The sequence below is a fragment of the Babesia bigemina genome (assembly GCF_000981445.1).
Source record: "Babesia bigemina genome assembly Bbig001, chromosome : I".
NCBI lineage: Eukaryota > Apicomplexa > Aconoidasida > Piroplasmida > Babesiidae > Babesia > Babesia bigemina.
Genome location: NC_027216.1, coordinates 581,439 through 593,402, shown reverse-complemented (window position 1 = coordinate 593,402; position 11,964 = coordinate 581,439). Strand labels below are relative to the sequence as shown.

Genomic DNA, 11,964 nt, shown 5'->3' with positions numbered 1-11,964 from the left:
TGTCATAATTATACACCATTACCAGACAAAATGGCCGGAGGATCCAACGCTGGCCCAGACCTCCGCAGGTACATGGAAAAGCGCCTGGACGGTAAGTGGCACGGCCGCGCGGCGGGGCCCGGCGCAACGGCGGCACACCCCGAGCGACCGGGATTCCACGCCGCTAGCGGCAGGCCTTGCGCCCCCGAAATACTAAATTGTGTATGCTAACCGTTAACGACCGTGCAGTGCATCTGAATGGCTCCAGGCACGTCGTCGGAGTGCTGCGCGGCTACGACACCTTCATGAACGTCGTCCTGGACAACGCGCTGGAAATCAACGGCGACGAGCAGGTCAAGCTGGGCATGATCGTCATCCGCGGGAACTCCATCGTCTACTGGGAATGCCTCGACAAGGTCAACACGCGCTAGGCAGTCGACGCTACGCGCCAATCGCAACTGCACGCACCGACGGACGGTCCGGACCGCAGAGCGCTGACGGAATTGGGTGAGAACGGGTGGCTGTGCGTGACATGAGGAATGCTGGCACTTTGCGATGGCCGTGCCGCGACTACGACTCCGTGGGAGCGGCGTGGCGCCAGCGGCCGATTGTCGTTTAGAAGTGAGCTAGCTGAATTGTAGTAAACTATAACAATGGCGTGTCCATGCCGCAGGTGGGTGCGTAGCTGGGCGCTCGTCCCCCGAGGCCGCTCTGCGTGTGCAGGCAGCCATATGGCGCAGTGGTTGTTCGACCCCGAGGGAGCAACAGCCTATTCCGCAACCATTTCACAGCGATAGTAATATAATTCACGCAATTGACGGCCTGTCTACTAACAGGTTCGACCCGCATCGGTGGATTGTCGAGACACACACGCTAGCTGACGTCGGAATCCAAAATGGCCAAGGCGCTCACCGACTCGGAGAAGGCCTTCCTGGGTAACGGCAGCGAAAATTACCGCACATCGGCCGCAGCGTTCAAGTGGGAGGAGTCGGAGCAGTGGCAGCACTACTACAACAACCTCTTCCCGGCCCCGCCAGCCAGCAAACTACCCAAGTACAAGCGCGCATGGTACCGACGTGCGGTGGTGGGTCACCGACTAAAAGTTTAGCTAATCGCCCGAAGGACCCGAACTTCCCAGCCGATTCCACTGTAGGAGACGTCGACACGCCGTCTACTAGCAAGAGCACCTCAACACCCACTGGTTAGGTCACACACGCGCGCCGCCCATCTCGCAGCAGCCAGGCCGGCACAAGAAACGCCCAGAAGAAGCTTCCTTACGTACGAGATGGTGAAGGACGTGCTGGTGCGCCTCGAGCTCGCGGCGAGGCTGATCTTCCTCGCGTCGACCTTCCTGATGATTGCGCTGCGCCTGACGAGGATTCTGCCTGTTAGACATTTCATGGTAAGTCGCTGGCGCGTGCGCAGCGCAAACGTGCCGCAGCTCACGAGCACCGCGTCGACAATGTCGTACTTCCTCTTCCTCATCTTCGCCATCCTCAAGGACCACGGCAAGCCGAGGGTCTCCCTGGAGTACCTCACGCGCGTGATTGGGGACGGCAACCTGATCTACATCGCGTTCGGAGCCGCCGTGTTCCACGCGCCGAAGGCGCTGGTGATACTCGCCCCGCAGGTGCTCACCTGCCTCATCGGACTGGACAAGCTCTACAAGAACCACCACCACCTGATGCCGCTGCTGCTCAAGTAAGTCGCACGCCGGGTGTCCAGGCCATTAGCGTGGGTCTGGCGGCTCGCTTCTGCACGTGACCTCACGCTGCCGCAGGTCCGACATCGCCGTCGCCGTGTTCAAGCAGGTGGACAACTACATCGTCGAGATGCACACGCTGCGCGCCGTGATGGAGGTCGCCGTGCTCTTCCACATGATATTCGGGCTCATATTCGGCGGCTGGACGATCATCAGCGTCCTGCTCTTCTCGAACTTCATCAAGATGAAGTGAGTCGCTGGGCGAACGCAACATCACGCGTGCAGGCTGGCCAGGAACGACGTATACCTGGTTTCTGTATTACGCCAAGTGCACGGTACGCGGGTTTACATGCGTGTCTCACGATGTGCAGACGCTATCAGCCGCCTGGTGGCGCACCCGTCGCTGCCGCCGGTGGTGCGCAATGGCTACCACAAGGTGGTCGTGCTACTACAGAAGTACTTCATGCCCAGGAGGCCGTGAAACGGTGGAATCACGCAGCGGACGCCACCGGTGCGGTCACGTCGTCGCGTATTGGCGACAGAGGTCGGAAAGCAAACGAAACTGCTAATGTTCTAATGCGATATAAAGCGTTACACACGGGTGTTTGTTTCGCTACTGTTCGGTGGCGGAGCTTTGGCGGCTGTTCTGTAGCTTCTCGATGGCCGCAAGCAGCTGCAGGTTCCTGCGGACGGTAACGCGGACGCACTATGCAAACCAACCGCGCATGGTAATCCTCCTGCTCCTGGCTCAGCGCGCGCAGACGGCTGGCCCACTCCACGTTGCTGACCTTCCGCTCCTTGTTGAGCTGCTCGATGGCGGACTCGAGGCGGGACTTCTCGCGGGACATGCTGCGCACCGATGGCGAAATTTCGCGCGTGGACGAACGAACCTCGACTGCATGGACACCAGGTTGTCCAGGTGGCTCAGCCACGCAGCCTCCTTGTAGCGGTCCATCAGCTCCAGGTTCAGGTGCGCTCCCTGCGCGTACTCGCTCAGAATATGCACGTGGTCCAGGCGCTCCTCAACGTCCTTCACGTGCTCGTAGCCCGCGTAGCGCTCCACGTCGATCGCTTGCAGCGCTTCGCCTGCACGCACGATGTCGCCAGGAGCGCGACGCCACTTACCACGTGACCTGCGCTCCACCTCTGCATGGTAAAGGTGCCCTGATCCCGAGTGGTCCGGAGCGGGACCGAGCGGCTTGATGTAGCTCTCCAAAAGCGACTGCTCGTCGCCGCCAAATTCCTCCAGAATCGCGCGCTTCTCAGCATCCACGAGCTCGCGGATGTGGCCCTCGAGCTCCACCGGCACCGCGTCGACGAAAGCGAGACTGTCGACCAGCCCGTGGTAGCGGTTGTTCCTGTATAGCGGCGCTTCCGCGTCGGCGGACTGCGAGCGAGATGCCGCCATGAGTACGGGGAGTGGAATCCACAACCACGCACACGCGCAGGCAAGTGGACGACCCACAACGCGCAGCGGCGCGTACACACGACGGCCAATTAGTGACTCAACTCACCAGGCATGGGTTACGGGCACCATGGGAAATTGTTGCCTGCGGAAATCCGTATGCGCCAACCGGCGCGTCACGTCGCCGCAACTGCACGGCGACTTCCACGGGAGGCCGACCCAGCAATCCGCGGAAGACATGGAAGCCTTGCTCTACATCGCGCCGGATATCTGCGACGTGTTTTTCAGAGGACTGAGGCGGCCGGTATGTGTGCCGAACTCGGCGAGGGATAGGAAGGACGGCACCAAGTCAGGGATGCCAACGGCCTCCACGGGGATAGACATGGAATACCAGCCTTCCGCGACCGAGCAGCACACAAATGACCTCCATCAGGGCCAGCCAGGCGGCGACAGTATCGCACCGGCGCCGCCGGAGAGCGGCGCGGCCGACCTCATGCGGAATCCCGCGGAGTACCCTAGGATCGCCGACTTCGTGCTGAGCCGCGACCTGTGGCGCTCCCGCGTGCTCAACAGGTACAAGGTGACCGCCAGGTACCACGTCACGCCGACGGCGATAGGGTACGGCGTCGGCGGATCGGTCCGCGAGGTATTCGACCGGACGTCGAAGCACACCTACGCCATGAAAACACTCAGAACGTTCATGCCCTCGCGCAGCGCAATCGTCAGCGCAATCAACGAAATCGCAATATACGCGCAACTCGACCACCCGAACATCGCCTTCCTGCACGAGGCGTACGAGGATGTCGGGGTGTGCCACCTCATCATGGAGCACTGCACGGGCGGCGAGCTATACGACCGCCTGGACAGCTACAAGCGCTTCGCGGAGGGGTACACCAAGCGCCTGACGGTGCAGATGCTGCTCGCAATCAACTACCTGCACGTCAACGGCATCTGCCACCGGGACCTCAAGCTCGAAAACTGGGTGTTCGGCAGCTCGGACCTGGGGGCGCAGCTCAAAATGGTCGACTTCGGCTTCTCAAGGCTGTTCCAGCGGGGCGTGCCCATGGGGGGCACGCACGGGACGGTCTACTACGTGGACCCGGAGGTTATCGACGGATGCTACAACGAAAAGTGCGACGTCTGGAGCACGGGGGTGATTGTGTACATGCTGCTCTCGGGCTCACCGCCGTTCAACGGCGACGGCGACAAGGAGATACTCTGGAAGATCAAGCGGGGGCCGCTGAAGTTCGAGGGCGCGCGCTGGAGCCAGGTCTCGGACCAGGCCAAGGAGTTCATCACCTACCTCCTCAACAGGAACGGCACGGAGCGCGCGTCGGCGTACGAGGCGCTCAACCACCCGTGGCTCAGCGAGGAGGTGCAGAAGTTCGACGACAGCATCGTGACGCCGGAAGTGATGCGCCACATCGCGGAGTTCAGCAAGAAGTCGCCGCTGCACCGTGCGCTGGTGGCGCTCTGCGTGCTGGAGGCGGACAGGAACGCCAGCAACGAAATATACAGGGTGTTCTTCGCCATCAACACCTCGCGCAGCGGAGCCATCACGCTCAAGGAGTTCACGGACGCGATGCGCAAGCACCTCGACATGGACGAAAACGAGGCTGCCGCGGTGTTCGACACCATCGCGTTCCGAGGAACGCCCACGATGCAGTACACGGAGTTCGTCGCGGCGGTTTACGAGTACTACACGGAGGTCGACATGGAGCTCCTGGCGCAGGTGTACTACAAGCTCGAGGCGCTCGGCAACGGACGCATCGACGTGAACGCCTTCGTCGCCTGCATGGGCGAACGCTTCAACGGCACGCTGGTCGCCAGCATATTCGAGGACACGGACGTGGAGCGCAAGGGCGTTATCGATTTCGCCCAGCTGCAAAATTGCCTCGTAAGCGTACACTAGTGTGTACGCGCGAGGCGCTCGCCGCCGTCAAAGACTGAAAAATGCCCAAGCACATAGCAAAGACGGCCGATCTCGCCAAAATGGCCGGCAAAAAGTCGATGTCGAAGCAAGAAGGTCGCGAGGCGGTGGGCGAATGCCCTGTACACTCCCATAGAAAGCGGGGCGGCCGCGTGTCTAAACAGCTGAATGACGCGCCGGAGAAGCCTACTATAGACCTCAGCGCCCTATCAAGCGGCATTGAGGACGATGTACATGACGTGATTGTGGACAGCCTGTTGACCACCACATCGGCGCCCTCCACCACCGACGCCCCCAAGAGCTTGGCCGACGCGGCTCCGGAGTTTGAGGTACGGTTGCCCGACGACGGCAGCAATGACGTGGATATCGAGCCGCGTGGCTACGTTGAGGAGGTGACTGGCGACTGGTTTGAGGCGTGGAGCGTGCAGAGTCTGCTGACCCCGCCCGAAGAGTTGATGAGAACGCTCTCCGTGGCACCAAGCAAAAAGGGCGCTACCACCATCAAGGCCTTGGAATACACCAAGGAGCGCTCCGAACGCATCATAGACGTGCTCAAAACGCAGATAGCCGAACGTGATGACTCCCTTGCCAAGATGATAAAATACGTGGACGTGCTGGAGGAGTGGAAGAACGAGCTGTCCCATGGACAGAGCGTGCTCGCCGTGGAGCAAAACCATACGCTAGAAGCCCAAATGGCGCTTCTGCAGGAAAAGTACACCACGAAATCGCAGGAGTGCCAGACACTCAAGAGTAAACTCCAGGCCATGGAGCAGGAGCACATGCTCAAGGACACCGAGCTGAAGAAGGCAAACAAGACTATAAGCGAGCTCAGCCAAAAGGCGGATGCACTGGCTGCTCAAATTGAGGCGGCAATGGCGGACCGCGGCACGTTCAGCGCCTCCCTGCAGCAGCTGAAGACATCGTTCAAGGACCGGCAAAATGAGATGAAGCTGGCCTTGGACAAGGACTACCAAAGCCAGATTGTGTACCTCCTGGACCAAATAGAGGTGCATAAGAAGCAGAGCGAGCGGAAGGACAAGAAAGCTGAGCAGATGGCAGCTGTGCTGAGGAAGGCTGAGCAGGAGTGCTGCAAGCTCCGCACTACTATAATGCACCTGAACAAGGCACTGGAGGATAAGATAGAGGAGATAAAGCGGCTGCGCGAAGCCATGCTGGATCTCGAGGAACGGATATTCAAGGACGATCAGAATGCCTCCTCGCGCATCTCAGCGGCACTCGCTGCAGTCGACGGGGCGCGCAAGGAGAACGCCGAGTTAAAGGCTCGGAACCGCGAACTGCGCAAGGAGCTCGATGCTTCCCTAGTCAAGCTCGCAATGGTGCACGAGAAGGCTATGGCCGCAACAGGCGGTGACTTTGTCAAGCCTGCTACATGACTACGCTGGGTCCGATCTTGGCGTGGGGTCACGCAGGTGACGGTAAACCAGAGATTCCATGTCAAACGTGATTTGTGTTCGTTGGTGCCGAACGGTATATTTGAGGCAACCCATGTAACTTGTCAATTTGGATATTGTCAAAACAGCACATTACAGGGCCGTCATGTTGCGTCTTGGGCTGCCGGAGATCACTGCGCGCCAGACCAGATAGGTGTGAAAATCATCATAGCCACCGATGTCGAGCTGCGGTACGCGGACGCAACAGAGGGGATGCATACAATGTAAAACAAGGTACCCTGTCGCGAACAAAAATTGTTGGCGGATGATGACTATAGATTACAAATGTTGTGTCATTCAGACAGGGGGCGGGCTAGCGAGCTAGGCTGACCATGTCGAAGACGGTGTCGCCCGAAGATTTCACGGAATCCGGATCGAACGTCTTCTCGATGGCCTCCCACAGGCGGTCCGCCGTTTCAGGGCCGCACTCGTCCAAATTGGCGTACATGCAGTCCCAGGTTTGCGTAGTGCGATCTTCGGACTCCGACAGCAGCGCCAGCTGCACCTGTGACTCGTTCCTGTCCACCACCGTGATGTTCAGCGACGATGTCACGAATTCGTACAACAGCCTACACAAAGCATTGAATGAAGTATCAAACTAGCTTACTTATCCCTCTTCACGATGTCATCGCGTATTGCCAGGTGCTGCTTTTCCACCTCGTCGAGCGTCTGCAGCTTGTGCTCCAGGCCACGAATGTCCAGCGCCAGCCGCTCCTCAACCGTCCGCAGCTGCTGCAGCTCGTCCTTCATTTGCTGCGCCTCGTGAATGGCCGCGAGAGCATTGCCATCGGTGCCTGCGCCAATCACGCCGAACGGTCGGACACACTCACCAATGGCGGCTTCGGTTTTCGCCTTCAGACTGCGTAACTCCTCTGTGAGACGGGTGTGAGTTGCCTCCGCCTCCGATAGCTCTTGCTTCGTTTCTGCGGCAAACATGAGGGTCTTAAGGCTAGGCGCATCATAATGTAGACATACAGACGACACGAAGCCAACATTCTCGACATAGAAAACGAATTTAGCTCATTCACATGGTTTCGCACTGTTGGGAGCTTTCGTAGATAAATCACTGGTCATACGTTGTACGGTATGCGAGCGGCGTGACACACAGGTAAGCAAAAACGACATGGCGACAAATTTTGACGCTACAAACACATCGACGGCACACATCCAGCCGCAACGTTGCAAAACATCACGGCAGCGATCACGGATTGCGGCAACCTACTGTCTACTGACGCATTTGCGTCGCGCAATTCCGCGTCGCGCTTCTGGCGGAGCGACTCGTGGAGGTTCTCAAAGTCCGAGAACAACGCCGCCTCGGCGCTGTCGTCCGCGACATAGGCAGCTAGCGCTTCAGCGGCCTCGGAAACGCGCGACAAAAGCTCCGAGTTGCCATCGTCCCCTTCCACGTCCAGGCGAAGTGTAGACAGCGCCTCCAGCAGCACTGCCACGTCTGGCATACTGAAGCGCCGGTCGTCGCAAAATAAATTCTCACCGCTGGAAACGCAGCATCTTTGAATACGGAAGGTGGCGCAAACGCTAGCTACACGTCCGCCATGCGCGACGGCGCACTACGTCGAGTCCCGGCGGCCGTCAGAAGCGCACTTACACACCGATAAATGCAGCGTAGGAAAATGAGGGTACTGGAAAAGTGAAACCGTAGAAACTACGTATCTGTTGCACAGAAGTCCCGGCGCGATGGCGGAAATCAAGGAGCTCGGGCTGAACAACAGCGCCAACGCGCCGAAAAAGGGCCAGGCGGCTGAGCCGAGACCTACTCAGCCGCCCGCGCAGGAGGAGTCCACGTCGCTGATATCGATGCTGGACATATTCGGCTTTGGCACGAGGAGCGTGCTCGGACGCCCGGCGGCGTACGGCATGGTGCCCTCGATGCCGCAATGCGAGTGCCTGCGCATAGCGGTCAATCCTCCGGGCGTGCCGGAAAAGCCGATAAAGAACGCCATGAACAAGCCGATACCCAGGTACACGAAGGGTGAGCGCTGCGCCCGCTTCAACCACTGGTGGCTGAAGTGCTGCCAGTCGGCAGTGCTGCGCAAGGCAGGAGTGTACTGGAACGTTGTCCAGCTCCTGGAGAACAAGATAGTGGTAGAAGGCGTCAAGATGACGGTGGCGGACCTCGTGCTCGGCCAGAAGACGACGACGGCCATCACGCTGGACATTCGCAGGACCTACCCGTCGCTCAGGTTCTACACCCGCTACGGCAGGCTCATGCTCAGGCGGATACTCATGGCTTACGCCTTCTTCGACCCTGAGGTGGGGTACGTGCAGGGGCTCAACTTCGTCGTCGCCAACCTGCTCTGGCACTGCGTCGAGGAGCAGGCGTTCTGGGCCTTCATCTCCCTCATGTACATGTACGACTGCAGGTGCATGTACCTGCAGGGGCTACCGGGGGTGTTCAGACGGTGTGACGTCATCGAAAAATGCATGGAAACGCACGTGCCGGGGCTCATAGAGCACCTGCGGAAAATAGGGGTACACATACCCATGATCGCATCCGACTGGCTCATGACGCTCTGCGCAAACTCCATACCCATCAGGCCACTGGTGAGTGCCGCCTCCAATAGCGTAATAAGGTGCAGGGGCGGCTGTGGGACTTCTTCTTCGCGGAGGGGTGGATTGCAATTTTCAGGTTCGTGCTCTTCAGGCTGAAGCAGCTCGAGCCGTACCTGCTCACCATGCAAGACGTGGCGGACGTCATGAAGGTCATCAAGTACGGCCACGCCAAACAGGCGGAGGCCTGGAGCTTCATAGAGCTCATACCAGGTAGGAACGCGCCGAATGAAACACACCGCCGGCAGGGTTCGGACCGACCATGGAGAACAAGGGCATGAAGCTGGTCAAGAGCGCGTACTACTCCAACTGCGAGAACCTCACGAACGACCCCAACAAGAATTGCAACAACCGGGATTGGATGGAAATTGTAGTGGGATCACTTAAGTTTAACCTCACGGCGGATGTTATCGACAAGCTGGAGCAGCAGACGACGGACGAGTTGTACTTCGAGTGCGCCACTGCGCACAAGCTGTTCCCCAACGAGGAGGCCGACTGCAAGAGCGAGGGGCTGGTGTCGCACGCCAGCTCGGAAAACGACGTGCACGAAAACGTGCTCGACAGGGACTCGCAGTCGGCCGAAGAATGCTCGCGGCTGCCACCTAATATCGCAAACGACAAGTCCCCGTACGAGACACTGCGTATGCATGGATTTGAAGATATCGCAACCAAACTGGAGCAGCTCGCAGAGGCATTCCAGAAACAGCTTGCCGACATCGGTGTCTCCAACGCGTACGCGTTGCACCTCAAGGCATTAAGAGACGAGTGACTTCTTGTGATAATGTAACATGTTGAGTAGGCGATTCGTACGGAGCCCGGGGCGAAATGCGCCGGCGCCCGCTGTCGACGCACGGAGCGGCATGTTCTCACGCGCCGTTGCTGACGGGTTGGTAGCCCAACCTTCCCAGGACGTTGGTGACCTCGCGCCACACCTCGTCCTTCGTCCCGGACGCGTCCAATGACGTGCACTTGCCCGCCATCATCAGGCAGTGCATGATGGGAACCGTGTCGTCGAAGAAGACCTTCATGCGGTTTTGTATGGCCGCGGTCGCGTTGTCGGTGCGCTCGCATTCGCTCGCCCGGCCGAGGATGCGCTCCTTGCAGACCTCGATGGAGCAGTTCAAAACGATCATGTGCTCCAGCTGCGTGCACGCGCTCATGCGCTCGGCCCAGCCCTGCGCGTTGTCGGCGTTGCGCGGGAAACCGTCCAGAACGATGACGTGCTCGCCCCAGCCAAACGACTCCATCTTCTTTATCAGCAGCTCGATCGTCACGCCGACGGGAATCACCTTGCCAGCGTCGATGTAGCTGCGGATGAGGTCCCGGTTCGGCGAATCGGGGTTAGACATCTCCTCGCGGAGGCACTCGCCGGCGGAAATGTGCTTAAAACCAAAAAAATCGACCATCCGGCCGGACATGGTGCTCTTGCCGGAGCCGGGCGGCCCGGCGACGACTATCTGAGCAGCATTAGGAGCCCGGAAACGTCACCTACAATCTTCTGAAGAGGGCGCGTCATTGCAGCAGCACGTGAACACACCGACCGGAAATCAAACCTTAAAAGTCTCGCTGCCAAATGCCAACGTAACCGCATGGAAAGCGGCGTATAAACGCGGCGGCGAGGACGTACACTATGCTGCTCCTATGGGGAAATACGACAGATTTTAGCCAAAGTCGGACGGTTTATTGGAGCATCCAGGCCGAATTAAGCATCCACAAATCTCAGCCGAGTGCGCTGCTTCAAGTTTACTGGCAGTCGTCTCGGTTTCACGTTGCAGCGGTCGATGTGTACAGCCTCACCGTAACCACGGGCACAGCGCTGTCGCGACCGGGAACGAGGCCAGGCTGCATGACTGCGAAGGAAGGAGCCACCGCACAACCAACTGTGCACCAAGAAGTGGGCGAAACGACCGGGAGACTGATTTTTCGCAGGGTGTGTGCGCGCAACTCAAGCAAGTCTACGAGCGCTGCTTCGACGCCTGGCTCAAGAACGATCTCCTCAAGGGGGTAATGGAAGACAAGTGCCGCGAACAACTACTGGAATACAGAGCCTGTCTCAAGGTGAGCAGTGGAATGTGTGACCGGCAACACCGCCGCAGGAGCATTTTGCGAGCATGGGTGAAAAGGAGATCGTCAGCGCTATCGAGCAGTATGAGAGACGATGACGGCAGACTTCGCCTTGGATCGTGCTGCGTTGCAGCGCTACGATAAAATGCTGGAGGCGTGGCAAAAAGTGCAGCAGAACGTCGACACCAACCTCCGAGCCATGGTCATCCTCCTGGACAAGTTTCTGCTATTCGTGGGCGCCGATGAAGTCGACGCCACGGAGCAAGACCGCATGGTTGACAGGATCATAGAAAGCTATACGAACCGCGGTAGCGAGAAGATAGCAGTGCCAGTTGCGTATCACGAGGCCATGGACAGGCTGGCTGCGATCACCGCTGCCTCCCGAAACGACGTCGGCGCAGCGTCGCCGCTCGTGGCAAACGTCAAGGCCAACCTACCAGACGCCATACCGATGTTCCTGCAACGCCAGAGCGACAAGATGCTGCAGATGATGGCAGAAATCAGTGCAGAGTGCAGCACGTTCCAGGCAGCCACCCTGCCGAAGATGGAGCTTGTCTTCGACGCCGCTGTCGTACACATCAACCGCAGCTCTACCCATCAGCAACAACCAGCAGAATCGGCGGTGGTGGCGGATGGCGTATATCGCAGCTTCATGGAAATCGCACGAGAAATTCAGGGTCTCCTAGACCTGGTCGCCTCCATGAATGCGTACCCTGTCGGCCAGCAGCAGATACAGAGCTACATAGAGCAGATAAATGCCTTCAAATTGGTTCCAATAAGCCACTATCGCAAAATAATTCTCGAAGATTAGAACTAGCAGCTCGTGGCAGGCGCGCCGAGCGGGGATGTTGCGCCCAGCGCGTTC

General features: G+C 58.9%; 10 protein-coding genes across 10 annotated transcripts; 7 read left to right on the top strand and 3 right to left on the bottom strand.

The window, feature by feature from the left end:
* Positions 1 to 30: 30 nt before the first annotated feature.
* BBBOND_0102670 (small nuclear ribonucleoprotein G, putative) lies at positions 31 to 410 on the top strand (the record flags this gene model as incomplete). Its single annotated transcript, XM_012910671.1, has 2 exons — positions 31 to 91; positions 229 to 410. The coding sequence occupies 2 exons, from the start codon at positions 31 to 33 to the stop codon at positions 408 to 410; spliced, it is 243 nt and encodes an 80-aa protein (XP_012766125.1).
* A 464-nt stretch (positions 411 to 874) lies between these two features.
* On the top strand, positions 875 to 2,162 carry BBBOND_0102660 (hypothetical protein, conserved; the record flags this gene model as incomplete). Its single annotated transcript, XM_012910670.1, has 4 exons — positions 875 to 1,063; positions 1,102 to 1,180; positions 1,218 to 1,680; positions 1,760 to 2,162. The coding sequence occupies 4 exons, from the start codon at positions 875 to 877 to the stop codon at positions 2,160 to 2,162; spliced, it is 1,134 nt and encodes a 377-aa protein (XP_012766124.1).
* A 132-nt stretch (positions 2,163 to 2,294) lies between these two features.
* BBBOND_0102650 (hypothetical protein, conserved) lies at positions 2,295 to 3,089 on the bottom strand (the record flags this gene model as incomplete). Its single annotated transcript, XM_012910669.1, has 4 exons — positions 2,295 to 2,364; positions 2,402 to 2,530; positions 2,572 to 2,767; positions 2,807 to 3,089. 4 exons carry the CDS (start codon positions 3,087 to 3,089, stop codon positions 2,295 to 2,297), a joined length of 678 nt encoding a protein of 225 aa, XP_012766123.1.
* A 127-nt stretch (positions 3,090 to 3,216) lies between these two features.
* On the top strand, positions 3,217 to 4,998 carry BBBOND_0102640 (calcium-dependent protein kinase , putative; the record flags this gene model as incomplete). The annotated part of the gene is made up of 1 exon (XM_012910668.1): positions 3,217 to 4,998. The coding sequence occupies one exon, from the start codon at positions 3,217 to 3,219 to the stop codon at positions 4,996 to 4,998; it is 1,782 nt and encodes a 593-aa protein (XP_012766122.1).
* A 41-nt stretch (positions 4,999 to 5,039) lies between these two features.
* BBBOND_0102630 (hypothetical protein, conserved) lies at positions 5,040 to 6,410 on the top strand (the record flags this gene model as incomplete). The annotated part of the gene is made up of 1 exon (XM_012910667.1): positions 5,040 to 6,410. One exon carries the CDS (start codon positions 5,040 to 5,042, stop codon positions 6,408 to 6,410), a length of 1,371 nt encoding a protein of 456 aa, XP_012766121.1.
* Positions 6,411 to 6,560: 150 nt separating this feature from the next.
* Positions 6,561 to 7,924, bottom strand: BBBOND_0102620 (hypothetical protein, conserved; the record flags this gene model as incomplete). Its single annotated transcript, XM_012910666.1, has 4 exons — positions 6,561 to 6,653; positions 6,799 to 7,036; positions 7,075 to 7,390; positions 7,690 to 7,924. The coding sequence occupies 4 exons, from the start codon at positions 7,922 to 7,924 to the stop codon at positions 6,561 to 6,563; spliced, it is 882 nt and encodes a 293-aa protein (XP_012766120.1).
* A 238-nt stretch (positions 7,925 to 8,162) lies between these two features.
* BBBOND_0102610 (TBC domain containing protein, putative) lies at positions 8,163 to 9,804 on the top strand (the record flags this gene model as incomplete). The annotated part of the gene is made up of 3 exons (XM_012910665.1): positions 8,163 to 9,029; positions 9,065 to 9,248; positions 9,284 to 9,804. 3 exons carry the CDS (start codon positions 8,163 to 8,165, stop codon positions 9,802 to 9,804), a joined length of 1,572 nt encoding a protein of 523 aa, XP_012766119.1.
* A 97-nt stretch (positions 9,805 to 9,901) lies between these two features.
* BBBOND_0102600 (UMP-CMP kinase, putative) lies at positions 9,902 to 10,551 on the bottom strand (the record flags this gene model as incomplete). Its single annotated transcript, XM_012910664.1, has 2 exons — positions 9,902 to 10,492; positions 10,528 to 10,551. The coding sequence occupies 2 exons, from the start codon at positions 10,549 to 10,551 to the stop codon at positions 9,902 to 9,904; spliced, it is 615 nt and encodes a 204-aa protein (XP_012766118.1).
* Positions 10,552 to 10,665: 114 nt separating this feature from the next.
* BBBOND_0102590 (hypothetical protein, conserved) lies at positions 10,666 to 11,197 on the top strand (the record flags this gene model as incomplete). The annotated part of the gene is made up of 3 exons (XM_012910663.1): positions 10,666 to 10,929; positions 10,965 to 11,093; positions 11,132 to 11,197. 3 exons carry the CDS (start codon positions 10,666 to 10,668, stop codon positions 11,195 to 11,197), a joined length of 459 nt encoding a protein of 152 aa, XP_012766117.1.
* A 47-nt stretch (positions 11,198 to 11,244) lies between these two features.
* BBBOND_0102580 (hypothetical protein, conserved) lies at positions 11,245 to 11,910 on the top strand (the record flags this gene model as incomplete). Its single annotated transcript, XM_012910662.1, has 1 exon — positions 11,245 to 11,910. The coding sequence occupies one exon, from the start codon at positions 11,245 to 11,247 to the stop codon at positions 11,908 to 11,910; it is 666 nt and encodes a 221-aa protein (XP_012766116.1).
* Between the last annotated feature and the right edge of the window lie 54 nt (positions 11,911 to 11,964).